Raw genomic sequence first — 17,217 nt, 5'->3', positions numbered from 1 at the left:
GCAGTACCATTAACAGTTGTGAAAACCGAACGAGAATAGTCGTTAAGATCATGAGCTCTGGCCTGATCTAGCGCATCTGGTGAAGCTGGATTAGTCAGCTTTGCATTCATACACTGCCCGAATTTCTGAGGCGCGTTCTTAATCAACTCGTGCAATGTAGAGACGCAGAACTTCTGTTTAGAGTTTAGAATTACGCACTTGTTCGCTAAGTAATCTAGTAAGGGAATTTAGTTGAGAACGGTAGCCTGAAACATTCCGTTGCTTGCTAGTTTTTCGTAAGCTCTTGAGTTTACGTTTAGTATGAATTATGTCACGCATGATCCACGGATTGCGTTTTTGAGTGGTTTCATCGTAAATCGGCGTGTACACTTTTCAGTTCTTTATGTTCCGCTTTTTAATGTTATTTGTTTAAGGTTTAGTTGGTGGAAAGAAAGTCACGACGTAATGCTTCCCCTGTGTACCTGAACCAAATTTTAACCATATATGCAATATTTAAAGGTTAACAACTATTTGTATTCTTTTCCTATGCACGCTGTATATCGGCGCATTACCGCATAGGACCTACGTACTTCCTTTCCGAACTCAGTAGTTTGTTTGTTTGTTCCCTCAACAAATGGCACATACCCACTATGGGGGCTTCGGCAAAATTGGCGTGGATAAAGACAACCACCTAAACTAAAATTAACTTGAATATACGCGTGTGAAGGCAAATTGACTGTTACGATTGCACCAAAACTAATCACGTAGCAAGAATGTCATTTCGAAAAAGAACGAACATTTGGATAACGCTTGACATTTTATATTTCGCAGTACCTAAAATTGCCTAAAAAAATGTAATAACAGGAGAGCACGTTGTTGGGCGAGTCGGTCGTACATACTTTAAGAAGGGAATTGCGCTAAAAAAGACACGTCCGTGTCTTTTTAGCGCAATTCCCTTCTTAAAATAAAAAAAATGTAATAACGCTTTGTCCAGAAAATGCACTTTACCAAGTGGTCTCGCAATTATAAATACAAATATGATGCAACAGAGTATAACTTGCTACAAATTTTAAACAGAGTGAAATACAATCTATCTATGAGTGAGAAGTAATTGGCACAGCCACATGGAGTAACTTTATACTATGACAGTAAAATTTACAACTACTGTGAGAATTTTCGCGCCCTAACATTGGGCGCTTAGTATGCTCCCATTCAAACTATTGTATGTGTTTAACCCCAGTATCCTCAAAACGATTCTCGATTCGAAGCCATTACTCTCTTCCATGATGACGATAATTCCCATTGGCGCTCCCTTCAAGACGGGGTGGCGACAAATGATCAAATAGCCGGCTTGGGCTTATTAGGTATGTTATGCATGTTTTTAAGCCTAGAATTTTGTCTACGTCGCCTTCATCTTTGTCATCGTCCTTTAAAGTTTTATACTGTGTACCGTTACCTACGCCTGTAGTCCTATCAATCCCTTCCTCCTTTTTTCCACCCTTATAGTCTAATCGTCTCTTCCTTATTCCGACTGCTGACCGGCAAGTGGATCAATTCATTTTCAATCCCTCAACTTCTGCAAGGTGTACGTTACATAGGGGTCTCACCGGGTGAATAGCTTCGCATTCTATAAGGATGCGCCGAGTTGCCTCCAGATTTTTTGCGTCAGCACTCACGTGCCTCACCTTGTTGCGAATACTTGTTTTAAGGTATGTTTCTTGTCCTTAGTCCACCAGCTACAGCGTCAAATCGCTAGGCACTACTTCTTGTGGTATCGCACAAATGTTTCTTTGCAATTTCTTTCTCGTCGTACTTGTAAATCCTCGTGGTTATTTGTGTTTCTCTAGTTTCCATTCAATTAATGTATCTGTTTCCTTCTCTTTCTTTTGATGACTCCTGGTTGTCTGTAAAGCAGACAAAAGCCACACAGCGGCCTCGCCAACGGAAATCATCTAAACCTTCGGAACGCCACAACACACCCGTGCTAGAGCCTCCAGAGCCTGGATTAACTGCTGACCAGTTAATCCTTGCAGCCGGTTTGAATCCCAGCGCTTCAGAAAAGTGGACACTCCTTCGAGTTGATCATAGCGCCGTCCCTTGACTGAAAGAGACACTACGCCGTGAAGTGTCGATGCATTGCCTTCGAGATTGTGCCATCTCGGAGCTCAATTCTCGGAGGCGATGTTGAGGGGCCGCGATGCCATCCGCTTTCTGAGTCGAGGTGGAGCGCTGGGTGCAGGAAAGTTTTAAAATTATGAGGCAAGCTTTCTACAGCGCCACACTACAAAAATAGTAATAATAATCAGATACAACGATTTCTAGTGTATATACGGCGAAGCCTCGTGCAAATGCATAAAGAATCGAAACACGAGTTTGTGTTTATTTAATGTCCGAACAGTGTGACGCGGAAGGCTTTATTCTGGCATTGCAGAGAGGCTAATATAATGCTCCCGTCGATGGAATGGATGCGTCAATGAGAGTTATCTGCACAGCCGACGCCACCACTGCCGCGAATATGAATATCAATATGATGATGATGATGATGATGATGATGGCTCATTGGCATATCCTATGAAGCGTCACCTAGGCCTAGACCGATTGATTACTTCCTTGAAGCAATCATTCGGTCTGCCAACACTGAAGCCACTCCGAATCATATCAAGACTTCGTTTGCTTCTCTCCTTCTGTTACAATACGCGCTGAACCCACCACCTTCTTAAATAGCCATTGCGAACATCCTCTCGTATGTGTCACAGCTCTGCCATAGCACCTTTACCCGACCGCTCAACCGCCATGATCACTTCCTTCTTCCCTAATGAAATCGTTTTCTTTCTTTTCTTTTTCTTTAATGCGCTCCCTGACCACTTCGTTACTAGCTGCCCTGATAGCAAGAAATTTCGTGAATACCGAACACATCACTTTGAATAACTTTCTCTTCCCAATTTTGGCCGTTTAGAATTCGTCACAAAACACTCTATTTTAATAAAGTCTACCTCGGTCCACTCTTCGCCTAGTGTATTCTTTCGCTTATGTATGCCGTATTGTTTCTTTACTTTCGTAATATTTTTTTGCTTGTTTCAAGTTGTACAAAACCAACACTGTAGCTGTTGGCTTTATTGTACGTTTTTAAACAATTTTAAACGTGTTTTTATTGCCCCCCCCCCCCCTGCAGGAAACGCCAGCATGGCACGTAAGCTCCCTGCAGTGCCCCTCATTAGCAAGCGTTACGACTAGAGACCACATGTGTAGGCACTAAAGTAAATAGTTTTAGGCGCCTACAACAGGCATTAAAGCACGATTTTACCAAATGTATTGTCGCCAGATCCTGTCCTTTAGGCCCCGTGTAGAGACACAAACAATGAAAACTTGCGCTGTGTAATTTACGATAAGTTACGATTTTCCAAGTAATGCAGCCCACTAAACCTATTTGTCGAAATTCACATTAGTTTCTCGATAAAATGTAATGAGACAATTTGCTTAGGTTACAAGACTTATCTGAAATATGATGTGCCTTGACACCATGGAAAAAAAATGTGAGAGCAGTGACAAACAAGCACCATCTCAAGGTTTTCAGGTTTTATCTAGCGCCTTTTCCCACTCACTATTAATTTGTATAGGGCAAAATAACGCTCAACATCCACCGAAGTTAGGCACACATTTGTACTTAGGAACCTTTGACAATCCAACCCCCTCTGGAATTCCATAATGTTCGCTGGTCAGAATATTCTGACAGTTTTGTTTTCAGTACCGAAAACCCGGCATTTTTGACCGAAGCAGACCGAAATTTCGAACTAACTCTGTCAGCAAAAGATCCACTAGATATGCTGGCGAACCTTTCCTGAACGTCCAAGATGAGCTCTGCATTCCAGGTCAGAGTTGTAGCTGATCAATCAAGTTGCCCGATCATGTCGGCTGAAAACGTGAAGTGAGCGCACAAGTAAGCTAAGTCATCTTCAACTGTTCTGTAACATAACGGAGTTCGAGCCCTTCTAATAGCGATGATCCAGTCACCTGCAAAGCTGTTGATAACACCCTACACACTGCCAAAGTGTTTGTCGTAATAATCGACTACATTCATACCTTCAACCAAATTACCCAGCAGGTAATAACATTATAAACAAATTAAGGCTAGGACATAACACGGAAAATCAAATTTGGGCTCTGAAAATCTACTACAGGCACGAACATCGCAGGAGTTATTTATAGGTGCAATAAAAGTACCGATAAAATGTTTATAGACCCATAGTTCGCGCTGTGGTCATAAAGGAATATAAGGGGAAAATAGGCACTGTACATGAAGTTACGGTCTTCAATTGTACGACTAGTTACCGGATGTTTAGGCACTGAAATTGCTGTTTTATAAGCCCATAACAGGCACGAAAGCTGTCATTTAATGCATATACAGTTGCACGCAAACATTCAAACTTCTATATGATGTCGGCTAAACACGTAAGTGAGCAGACAAGTATACTTAGTCACCTTCTAATCTATCGTTGCGTAGAGCAGTTTCCACCCTTCTTTTAACAATGATACAGTCTATTGTTAAGCTTTTAATACCAGTTTTTACACCAGCAATGTGCTTTTGCTAACAATTGTCTGCCTTCAGCCAAGTTCCCCAGTGCATGTGCTATATAACACTAAAAACCAAATGTGGCTAGGACAAAACACAGAAAAAGCCATTTTCAGGCTCTGAAAATCCACTACAGGCACTAACATTGAAATCGACACTTAAATATGTAGCACAATAAAAGTGCCACTAAAATGTTTCTAGAGCAATAGTTCATGCTTATGTGTTAAATAGGCACCACAAGGATGAAAAAAAAAAGGTTTTCGCCTAACGTTTCCGTCTCTAGCTATGAGCGTGAGTGCTTGCTCACGGTCATCGAATGAACTCAATTCATGGGTCTTTTTGTTCGAATTACCCTCACGAAGCTCTCGCCATAACGGTGCCACAAACTGCATTCATCTTTCAATACTGATTGTTTTAAAGGCTGCCTGAAGATTTGAGACAATTCAGCAACCAAATGAGCCTTTGTACAGTGCGAAAACTTGCCAATATACACGTGTTCTTTTGAGCCAGAGACCCGTTCAAGGATTTTTTTTTATAACGAGCCCGGAAATTTGGCCCTGTGGTGCTAAATATACTGAAGCTAATTTTAGATATTCTGACACTGCATAGGAGTATTCCTAACTATTGTACAATTATTCTTGTTCGAGAAAAAAAATTTCGGCTTCGAGAGGTTAGAAAATACCTCATCAAAAGAAGGATTTACCAGTGCGTTCAAAAGCGCAGAGCTCGAACCGAAAGGGGCCTTTGTACATTGGGTTCTGTAGCTACACCCCGTGAAATCCTCATTCTTTGTCGATTCATCCACAAACCTCCTCCTCCTCCTAACCATCATCATCATAATCATCATCATCTCGTTCATGACCACTGCAGGACGAAGGCATCTCCCAGCGATCTCCAGTTGCCTGCGTCTTGCGCAAGCTGGTTCTAACTTAAGCTTGCAAACTTCCTCGCTTCAACAACACCACCTAATGTTCTGCCGTCCACGACTGCGCTGCCCTTGGCTTGGCGCCAATTCTGCAACTCTAATGGTCCATCGGTTATCTACCCTACGCATTACATGGCCTGCTCATCTCCATTTCTTTCTCCTAATGCCAACTAGGCTATCAACTATCCCCATTTGCTCTCTGATCTGCACCGCTCTCTTCCTGTGTCTTAACGCTAGGCCTAACATTTTTCGTTCCATCGTTCTTTGCGCGGTCCACAACTTGTTTTCGAGCGTCTTTTATAACCTCCAAATTTCTGCCCCATTTGTTATCACCGGTATAGTAATGATTTTACACTTTCCTTTCAAGGACAGTAGTACGCTCCCAGTCGGTATTTGGTAATGCCTCCCATGTGCACTTCAAACCATTTTCATTGTTCTGTAAAATTCCTTTTCATGACCAGTGTTCCGGGTGAGCAATTGACCTATAGATAAGCGCACTCCTGGTACAAACTCTAGAGGCTGACTTGCGGTCACGAATTCTTGTTCCCTCGCCAGGCTTTTGAACATTTACAATAGCGTATATTTATTTTTGCTTTCTAACTCGTAAAGAAAAGGAAACTAATAATGACAGCGTGCTAACAGAGAGCTTTGGTAGACCGATCCGAGGAGCGAAAGCGTGGTTAGAGCCCCAGTGCTAGTTTCCGGAGCACGTTTATTCTGACGCCGTGGGAACCCATTGTCGTCCGGAGTCCGCACTTCGTCACTAGTTCGGCGGCGCCGATGTGCACACGATGCCGCACAGGATGCCGGCAAACACCAGAGACACCACGGCGTACAGGGCCAGCAAAGTTCTCCGGAATCGCTCGCCTTCCTGGAGACGCGCAAACGGGACGAAGTGTGCAGGCCTTCTCAGTCGCATGCGTCACAAATCGCAAATAACGCTTACGCCTATCGCTGGCCTCTAAAACCTATTGCCTAGACACTCCCTCCTTGCTAGTTGTTATAGCGCTCAACTTTGCCTTCTGCAGAGCGAATAGGAGAAGAGACGTGCAAGACATTTTTTTTAGCAGAACGTCACTCGCGGCTCCACTGGCATTTCAAGCGCTCAAGTGACTGCAGAGAAGCGCCCCGGTTTCGCTACCTTAACAAGCAGGCATACCGGAGTCTCGAGCGACGCGCGGACAACTTGGCTGTGAGACTACGAATCAGCTCTGTAGCGCAGCGTGGACAGCTTTTTACGTTCTGCTGCCTGTACTAGCGTCGTGCGCATGCCGGTCCTATATAGCTGAACGTGAATGCTTTGCCAAAAAGTTGCGGTGACGCTTCACTTCATGAACGCGGGTGCCGCGCAAGCGCATGGGTGCTACGGCGCACACGACACTATCGGCCATATACGCATATACGCCTGCTCTGTCCTCATCGCAGATCGTATTCAAGCCAGGGCTCGCGCGGCTGCGCGAACCATGAAGGTGTGAGTGTGTCCATGCAATCAATGGCTACATGATCTGAAATGAAGGCTATGCAACTTAACGAAATGTGCATTCAACCTCAATGTTCAAAAAATACAGTCCTAAACAAGCAATCAAAACACACATGCATAGCCTCGGGTCGCTCAGCATTTCTTGGGTTCATTGCGGGCAGTGGCGTAGCAACAGGGGGGGCCGGGGGCCGTGGGCCCCGGGTGCAAGGGGCCAGTGAGGGGGGGGGGGGGGTGTCATATACGTCTGAAGACACCCCTCTTTCCGCCGGCTACACCCGTGCAGGGGGGTGACAGAAGACCTATGGGCCACGGGTGCCATGCAGAAGACCTAGCTACGCCACTGATTGCGGGGTCGTTGGCTTTGGACTTTGATTCAGTTTGCATTGGGGGAAAGCCTCGCGTTCAACCATCTTTCTTTCTTTAAGAAAGGGGCTCTTATCATTTTTTTCTTTCGTCCCCACCGAAATGCGGCCCACTGCTGCAGTGTGACGAACCCTCGTGCTCAGCAGCGCCGCTCCGTAGGCGCTAAGCCACTGGGACTGTGCATGGTGTGATACGCCCGTGTAATAGCGTACCTGGCCTCCGGCTGGCGTCCCGGGCGCCGGTAGTCCTAACGACGCCGCACTGAGCTGCGCCTGGGCTTCCGGTTTGGCCGGGGCGGGCTCGGGAGGGGCCGCAGGAGCCGCGGGTGGGTTGGGCGCCGCCCCCGCCGGCGACAGCGGCGCGTCAACGGGCGGCGGAGCCGCATTTTCGGGCTTCATGGGCCCGTCGTTCCCCATGGCCAGTGAAGCTGGTGCAGAAGAGAGGAACCGCACGCGGCAGCCATTTTCGCGGGCAGATTCTCACGCTACGGGATGCCGCGTTCAAAAAATAGGCGCCGGTGAATTTTTGATGGCGCAAAGATCCTTAGCGAAGGCTTCTGGAGAATGGTCCCAGCCGTTCTGTTAACTCGTAAAATACTGTAATTTTTTTCTCTCATCGAAACTGTATTCGCATCATGTGAAGCGTCCGCAGCAAAGGGGCTGTAGTTCTTCAGCGCCGTTACAGCGGCCAAGGAACAAACTGGCTAATCACGAAGACAGTTGCGAAGTTTGACTTCCCGAAACTGCACAGGCGATTATTAAAGACGCTAGCAATGGTGGACGCCGGGTATTTTTACCACCTGGATCCGGAACATTTATGCATCACTTCCCCACTGTTTCAGGTAGCTGCTACCGCGTCCGGATTCGAATCCGCGACCTCGAATTTAGCCGCAAGACGCCGTGGCAACTGAGCCTCCGAGGTGGTTGGGGTCGCACAGAAGTAGCTATAGGGCCACATTCGTGGCGCTTCTCCATCTTGCTTGTGTGGTGCCCCTTTCATGGCGAGCTTTTGCAAGTTCAATAAAATGAGCTGACAACAAGCCTATCTTGAGCCTATCTCGAGTCTATCGAGTCTATCTCTAGTTAAGCAGATCGCGTGGCGAGTTGCAACCACTTACGGCTTGACGTGGATGCCGACAGCGTCATCGACTTGTGGATCTGCAGCGCCAATTGGACGACGACGTAGAAAGTGACGTGCAGCGCCAGGACGGGGAGGAACCACTTCGAGCCGCCCAGGTTCGCTTTCTTCAAGCCCGTGGCGAAGACGATGTTGGTCACTAGGAACCGGTGTGAAAAAATGAAAGCAAGGATACAACATTTTGCACGCGAAATGTTACATCAGACTCTGGGTTGGGATCAATATTATACCACACGCTCTTAACAACAAGTAAGGAGGCTGTGCGATGCAGTCGCAAGACATGCACAAATGAAAAAAAAAACACGCAACGAATACCTGCGAATATGTGCGCCGTGTTGCCGTTTGCCCAGTGCATCCAGTTGAAGATGTACCGGTTTTGTTCTTCGGCGTGGCAGCGAAAGCTTGCCATGATTGGCTGGAAGGAGATAAGTTTGTTGTCACATTTCTGGACAAAATTTCTTAACACTTGCATCGTCCGAACAAGCGTCGAAGAGCCATCGCATGAATGCTACCAAACCGCAAAGGGCAATAAAGAAAGTCGTAATCTGCTTAATAAACGAAGTCATTCGGAATTATGAAGAAATGCTGTACAAATTATAAATTTAAGGTGTAAATAAAGAGACGGGCTACGAGGGGCATCGACAATGGAGAGCTACGGGTTAATTTAACACTACCTGGACAAGAATCAAAAAGCCCGATGCGCTTATTTTTTTGCACTCCGTCCTCATCGCAACGCTGCCAGGCCCAGCAAGTTATCGCGCCTGCAAGCTCGTGCTGAGTAACACACCACAAAAGCCACCGCGGCTTGTAACAAAATCCTTCACTAGTAATGGTTACTGAACGATTGCAGTGCCAGTATAACCTCTAAAGATGCTACCGTTAAACTCGCGCAATATAGCTGTTCGGGCAGGACAACCGCTATCTTTTTTTTTTTTTTGCTTTTCCTTTACTCATTCAATCACTCATTCAGACAAATAAGTGAGTTTTTACGCGGTTGTTGTACAAGAAGGAGCGGCAAAAAGCAACTGAATGCCTGAAAATGTGCCTAAACCCGCCCTAACCTTTCTCGCTCCTCCTGTTTATGTTGCGTTTCATCCTTAATTCGCTTCATCCTTCGTTTCTCACCGAGTTTACCCCTGTGCTACAAACATCGAAAACCCCTCGAAGCGTTTGGCGAGCAATGTATTGTTTATAAGACATTCGGCCAAGTCGATGCGGAGCATTTTACATTTGGTCAGTGGAACTCGAACGTTCGAAACACACTCGCCTTGTTCATTGAGAGCGATGTGCTCTGCCTCGGAATGCACGGACGTGCTTTAATTCCTTCGAGCTCTGAACGCCTGCATAAAAGTGCGACCGAGATCCGACCGAATTGCGATCGCGTGGCTCCTCCGATTGCTCGGGAAGTAACTTGAACGTTCGGTCTTTCTTTTATGCGAAGCATATTACGAGAGCTCAACCCAGCTCCTCAGGCGCGGCGGTGTCGCCTTCAATACCACGTGACACCGTGACGTCACGACAGAGGAGAAATGGGGCTCCAACTCGCGCCGTCGCGGCGGTATATAAGCAGCTGCGCTTGACTCTGCTAGACACTCACGAGGTGAGATGCCTCCTGGAGACGGAGCTGCTCGTTGGAATGAGAAGCGAAGGTTGCGGCGTGCTGCAGAGACTGTTTCTAGGTGGCTTTGCTACGGCGCAGCGACTACGCGCCCCGCATCGGACGCGGTGAGCGTCGAGCAACGCAGCGTTCGGCGCGACAACGAAATGTGCGCCTGAGCAAGCGCCGCACGCGTCTGAGCCGACGCCGACGACACCGGCTTTTCTGCGACACGAGCTCCTTAACGCTGTCGCGTTAAAATAAAGGCTAGTATGCTTCGAATCCTGGGCTTAACCTTAGCTGAGCCACAGCCATTTTTTTCCTTGGCTACGAAGTCCAGGGGCATCCGCGTAGCTAAAACCCATTAGCAGTGCGGTAAAAACAAGCCGAATTAGTAGTAAGTTCGTAAAAGTGAAGTCTGCTCGCTCACGTGCATTTTTTTTTTATTCATAAATGAAATATTGGTGGGTTATAGAAAAAGGCTGATAACTTTGGTTCAGGGCCGCGTCAAATAGAAGAACTCCGTACAAGAATGCGTCATTTGCATACCTGAAAACAACCCAGGACCACCGCTGTTATTCCCAGAATCGGGTGGAGGTTCCCGCTCTGAATGACAGAGAATATGAAACAAAATTTATTGTTTTTCCGGTGACTCCCGTCTTTTCTCTGTACTGCGAATGCAGATAAACATTGAGTGTCGCACAGTTAACAAAAGGCGCGCATTAAGTGTCAAAAACGCGCTAATTTTGGACCAAAAGGAGAATGTGCATAACGGGTGCGCATGATCTCCTGTACTCTTGTACTGCGTACATATATTTGCATCAAGTTCACAAATATTTCATTTGGTATACGGAAACCGTCTACCACTTTTGGTAGAGCGTTTCCGGACAAGAAGACACCAGAACTTTAGGAAAGATTGCTGTCTCTTCCTACTTCTTTATTGGGCCTCTTTAACACATAAGCCCGAGCTATGGGCCTATAAAAACACTTTGGTGGCATTTTTATTGTGCCTATAAGTGCCTATTTCGTTCGTGCCTATATGCGATATTCACAGCCTAAAAATGTCTTTTTCCCTGCGCTTTGCTATAGGCTCGTATTGTTTCAATGTTATAACCCACTCGGGAATTAGGCTTAAGACAGCCCATTATTACCACAAACACTTTGACGGTGCACACGTTCTTGTTAGCAGCTTTGCAGCAGACGAGAGCATCGCTATCAGAAGAACACAAACTGCGACACGACGTGATAGACTTCGAAGGAATTCAGCGTGCTTGTTCGCTCATTTCACTTTAACCAACACCATCGAGAAACTCGAATGCTCGGGCACAACTCTGACCCGTGATGTGGGGCTGATTTTGAAAGTTCTGGAATGGTTCGCCACCATCCCCAACGGGTCTGCTGCTGATAGAGTTAGTTCCAAACTTCAACCTGTCTCGAAGAAAGAAACTGTGTTTCTTTACTGAAAAAAAAAAATTCACCGACGATTACAGTGCTCCCTAATGCGAAATTCGAGTGCAGCTCTATACGTGTTTTCATTTCGAGATGTATTGGCTGGTGCGGACAATCTGTCTCCTGCGGCACGTTGCAAAGGGAGCAAAGCGTAGCGCGACTTCCTCGCTAATCAGGAGATCGCAAGGGGCGGCGCGCTAATGCCTCCGCTAATGCAGCGCTTTGTTTCCTTATATATATTATCGGTGGAGGCGCTCGCCACATGCCATCGTTGAACAGAAGACGTGCGCTACGGTGGCGCCATCTCGTAGACATCGTCGCCGCAGAGCGGCATTACGCTTTTCCTCTCACGCTTTCACCACACCCTCCTCCTCCACTTTCCTCCTCGTGCTCTCCTCGCTTTTCGCCAACCACTGCGCTCCGCCTTCGCTATTTCATCCTCCGCTCGCTTACGCCTAGGGACGCCGACGTCAAGGCACACCGACGCTCAACGCAGGAACGGGTGCTTAAGAGCTGCGCTCTAAAAAACTGCCAAAGGCTCTGACCACCAAAAATTCTGCAATTCAACAGGACAACAGATCACTGAACGTTCTGAATTACAAATATTTGCCGCTAACTACAGTGGTCTTGAGGGTTCTTTTTTTGCATACAAAACCAGTACTCTGTGAGAAAAAGCCTTACACCAAACCCGCAAACCTTCACATGGTGCTTGTCACTACTTTCACAACTTTTATCGAAGGCAGTCTTCGCTAGCGAACTTCGACATGCTCCTTATCGCTCTACGCCTGTGTCTGTTCCCAAGAGCTACTCCTGATTACGAAATTCTCTTTGAACACGGGCCCTGTGCCTCCTGTTCAGCTCTTCATCAACCATTGTGCCCACCCACCATCTCGAGGCTGCTCTGTAAACTGAAATCTCAGCGCTAAAGTTGCAAATCTTTGGAACCTGGTTTACACGAGAGCTCACTTACATAGATCCATCCTCCTGATGTGTAGAATATGACGCTGACGCTTATCAGCACACTGATTACAGCAGTCCCATTCAAGCATCGGTGGAGCTGTAATCGAGAGAAAAGGAGCAGAAAGCAGCGGAATCAAAGGTCGACATCGCCACAGGTGGATTACACATTACATACAATTATTACGGCAAATCAGTTCTGCGGAAATCCGCATGGTGGATATATTCTGATGAAAGGAAAGATTATGTACCAGCGAGTAAGACGAAGCTACCGAGAAAACCCAGGCAAGTTTATAAGAACACAAAACGATTTCACAGTTGAACAAACACTAGATCAGAACTTAGCGCCACAAACTCACGAAGTAGCATACCTAGACTGTAATGTCTCGCCAGCCTGCCCGTGCGTACATATCACTCTCATTTCTCAAAGTAACGTTTCTATGCCTCGTACCTCTTACAAACTTGCCATCTCATTTCATTTCATTTTATTTGGGCCAATTTACAAGCAAATGGAGGGGGCCAAGGTAAAAGCTGCTTATTGGCAGCTTGAGTGGTTCCTGGCCCCCTTTACACATTGGCAGACCGGTGGCAAATAACACTTTCAGAAATGAAAAACAAATAACAGTGGGTTACATCAACTAGAGTAATTACATTTCTCATCTCGTGGACATTGCGACGTACTCGCGTACGACGCACAACACACCTCGAGTTTTCTGTAAAATGTTTCCTAAGTGAATGAAGTATGCCTCTAATGCTGCGAAAAAAAAATTTTTCAAGACGTCTGATTGGATTGAACCTCCTGCCTTTCGCACACCAGCCCAATGCCCTAACCACTGGTTCACAATTGCGCGCTTGATTATCTCGTGCCAAAGTTGCTCTTTGAAGCCTACGTCCAGCGCATGTATCACGCATCGGTTCCTCGCATTTCTTCGTGATCCTGGGCGCCTTGAGACGCTGTCATTGCCTTCGGTATCGGCTCATATTTTTTTTTTGTTATGTCAAATCTCGTCTGTATTTCCTCCTCACCCTGTTATCGAGACAAAGACTAACACTTTCCTGGGCCTAGCTTAGCTAGCTTAGCCAGCTTAGCCAGCTTAGCCAGCTTAGCCAGCTTAGCCAGCTTAGCCCGATGGCCAAGTAGGTCTCCTACTTAGCCATCTTAGCTAAGTTGGAGGCTAGCTTGTTGCCGAATAAGGCTGAGTTATTCGGCGACTCTTAGCTCAGGGGCACCGAACACGACAAATGTTTTGCAGAAATCCACGAGGTTGGCGAAATTTCATGAAAGGGAAAAATTTGTCTCATAGACTGTTGCACTGTTCGCTGGACGAGAACCATTTTTTTTTCATATTGCAATGTGTTCTTCCCTCAGAAACTCGGAAGGATTGCATGCTTTGCTTAGTGCTACTGCTACGTCGATGACTTTCTTTTGTAGTTTCATAATTTACGCCTCACTGCAGCCTTTCGCGCGATAGTTACAAATTTGGTTAAGACGACTGATTCAAGCTTTACGTTCAAGTGTGCCCAACTACGAGTTTTTTTTCCAAATTTCAGCACAGCATGTCCGTACAGGTCACGATTAACTGATTTGTGCGAAATGAGTCGACGCCGTAGTTATAATGTACCATGGATATCACGCGCTCATCCGTTGCTATCTCTCTATAACAAGGTTGAGCTGAAGTGCTTAAAATCGGACATCTTGTCGAGGTTGCAATTTAAAAAAAGATCGGTAGGCCGATTGGCTTGATAGGCCCACGGTAAAACCCCAGATAAGGCAGTGCAGGGTGATACCGGTCGGGCCTCTTTAACATCAGGTAAGCGCAGAGCAAAATTAAATATGAAGAAGACTCAGGAACATGGATTAAAATAAATTGCGTGGCTAAAGTGCATAGGTATCGGTACCTAAAAAGCGTGGACACGGAATGGATAGAGAGATCAAGAAAGTTGGCAACCAAATACGGCGTAAGAGACAGAAAAAGAGAGGGAAATTTATTTACAGAATGGTAGAGAGGTCGGCCTGAGCTATAACTTGCTCTGGCCTGCTACTCTACGCTGGGGAAAAGGGACGGGGACGGAAAGGGCTGATGAATGATGATGCTATAAGGAAGAGATGTGTACATACAAATTCACAGAGTTGTTAGATCTCTAAAGCCGTGCGTCCAGCCCAGTGGCTTGGAGAAAAGACAGTGTTATAGACAGGGTAAATAGACAACCAGCAGTAATCAAAAAGAAAGGACGAGAAACAGTGACAGTGAATTGGATACAAATAATGGAAACAAAAAAAAACACCATGGAGATTTACAAGAATAGCGAGAATGAAATTAGAAGGGAAAATCTGTAAGATAACGCAAAGGGAAGTGCCTTGCTATTTGAGGCTCGAGCTGGTTGTCTAAGGACAAAAACAAACCTGAGCAAATATTCCCAACAACATGACGCATATGTGTGTGCTGCAGCAATATTCCGTAGGCCACTCATCCTAATGGAATGCAAATGTATTCATGCAGTGGACCTGTAGGTTAACGTACACCTTCCAGAGGCACCTGGATTTGAAGTGGACGGAAACATCAACCGATCAGCACTCGAGATAAACAAGAGCCGTTTAGAGTGTTGGTGAAAAAAAAATAGCAGGGAAGAGATAGATATGACCGGATCCGTTACAGGCATAGGCAGCGGTACAAGGCAGTTGTAGAAGTTTTGAGGGAGAGAAAAAGAAATTAAGGAGATGTATATAAAACTCCTAGAATGAAAATCATGTACAGCATACCTTTTAACTCAAGAAGGCTAGGTGACTCTTTGTCATCGCCCCGTTTTAAGGGGGATGCCAATTAATCATCATCATCATCATCATCGTCGTCATCATCATCATCATCATTTCGATTACATGCATAGAAGTATCTTATACACTATTGAAAAAGGAGATCACAAAACGCATTTTCTAGTATTCCTTTTTTTAGTTTTAAATCTCTGACCCTACGACAGGTTGATTGGGCAATCCAGTGAACCAGAGACAGGAACAGAGAAATATAACTAGAAATGGTAAGGGTATAGCTAGGTTAACCCCATGGATGTCCGGATGGCTACCCTGCAAGGGGTATAGGGGACAAGGGACGGAATTGAAAGGAGAAAAAGGCAAACGAAGACAGAGTTCCCGTGCACATGCAGTAGCGAGCACAAGATGCCTATAAACGTCTGTTCACGTCCATTCATTTGAGCAAAGTCCTTAGAATGAACACATCTCTCAGAGGTGGTGCTGGATGAGGCCATGCACCCAGGATCTCTGTCAGTTCAACGGAAGCGATGAACGTCACCTACGGACTGGTGCACCCTCCGTCCGCATTAGTTGATCCCTCTGCCGTCGTATAATCAAAGTCCAAAGCGCTTCGGCCATGCGCACGCGAAGTTAGGTGTCACGAAACGCAGCTCCCAGGTTTCGATAGCTTGGCTAGCCTAGAGTACCGAAGCTTGGTGTGTCTGCCACGACGCTTGTTGGGAATGAGCACGAAGGCATCTAGGCAGCGGAACCACGCTGGCGCTGGCCACAGGGATGCGCCAGTCGAACTATTCAGTCGAGTTAGGGAACTTCATGAATCCATCTTGACAGACAACGCTGCCATCATTTCAAATAAATTTCAACTTGAGTGAACTTCTGGGAGCGGTTAAGTTTGTGCGAACTATTTCGACTCAGCCTCAGTATTGCACTGCAATAGCTCTTACACTCAATGGGCCACGAGATGAAAGTCGTAACTAGAAACTATGGCCTTCTAGAAGCCCGGTAACATCATTTGTTTACCTCAACGTACCAGTGCACGAGTAGGCTTTCGTGGTAGCCGAATAGCCTTCAGAATTTTTACGAGGGGGCATGTACACCAAGTGCTTGGGCAAAGAAAAACTACATTCAGAATGAATGTGAGCCTTAAAAGCGATTCCTGCTCCAAAGCAATGCTGTCAGTGAAGGTGTACTTACGATGAACCAGACTTTGTCGCCCATGATCATTGAGCCCTCCCAGGATGACTTGAAGTGACGAGCGATCATAATAGCGAGACTCACGAGGTAGAGCCAAGCCAGAATCATCATGTTTCCTGTCGAAGAAGCCGCACTGCTATACTTATGGACGCGGGTACGGGCGTATAACGTGAAAAAAAAAAAAACATTTTTTGTGCAGCTATGCATGAGAGCAGAGGATTCGTTGATGAGGATCGTTTGTGGAATATGCAAGGAATATGACACGTCCACTTTGAAAGCGGCACATCTCGGTTTAGACACACCACGGAAGCTTGCGCACACCCATTACACACATCGCATGTGCCGCATGGTAACAGCGTGTTTCATATTGTGGATTTAGGAGAGAGAGCTAACGATTACCGTTTTCCCTGTTTTCGCTGATATTCGTCCACAAGATTGAATTTTTAGCTCTCCGTCATTTAGCAAACAACTTTCTGCCATGTCCTTAAGACTGCTTGCTAACAGGCTATTGTACCAAACGAAGTCGCTGCGGCAGAGCACATATTAGATGGCGGAATGCTCACACAGCGTGTATAATCATTTCTGGATAAACCCTGCAAGTATGTACCCCGCGCTCGCTTTTCGTTTTTGGTTGAATGCAAACTTCAAACATTTCCTGGGACACATATCACTGTTAAGTCTGTTCAGAGGAACCGCTGGAAGATACAGAAAGTACCTGCAAGAAAAAGCGCAGTGTCGAAGTAGCTAATTAGACTATCAAATTAAAATCTTTACTAAGCCTCATTCGGCACATACTCCA

The 17,217-nt window shown here is 46.1% G+C and overlaps 1 protein-coding gene across 1 annotated transcript in view; it reads right to left on the bottom strand.

The window, feature by feature from the left end:
• Positions 1-6,040: 6,040 nt before the first annotated feature.
• The window catches only part of LOC139050096 (putative ferric-chelate reductase 1 homolog), a 44,317-nt gene continuing 33,140 nt past the window's right edge, over positions 6,041-17,217 (bottom strand). Inside the window, exons 10-16 of the mRNA XM_070526306.1 lie at positions 16,419-16,534; positions 12,471-12,557; positions 10,601-10,657; positions 8,770-8,869; positions 8,435-8,593; positions 7,530-7,744; positions 6,041-6,345 (exon numbers count right to left, since the gene is read on the bottom strand). Coding sequence (XP_070382407.1) covers positions 6,238-6,345; positions 7,530-7,744; positions 8,435-8,593; positions 8,770-8,869; positions 10,601-10,657; positions 12,471-12,557; positions 16,419-16,534 — 842 coding nt within the window. The 3' untranslated portion in view covers positions 6,041-6,237. The remainder of the gene's footprint in view (positions 6,346-7,529; positions 7,745-8,434; positions 8,594-8,769; positions 8,870-10,600; positions 10,658-12,470; positions 12,558-16,418; positions 16,535-17,217) is intronic.

Source organism: Dermacentor albipictus, chromosome 9 (genome assembly GCF_038994185.2).
Source record: "Dermacentor albipictus isolate Rhodes 1998 colony chromosome 9, USDA_Dalb.pri_finalv2, whole genome shotgun sequence".
Classification (NCBI taxonomy): Eukaryota; Metazoa; Arthropoda; class Arachnida; order Ixodida; family Ixodidae; genus Dermacentor; species Dermacentor albipictus.
The sequence above is the reverse complement of the archived record's forward strand: the minus strand, read 5'-3'. Positions and strand labels throughout refer to the sequence as shown.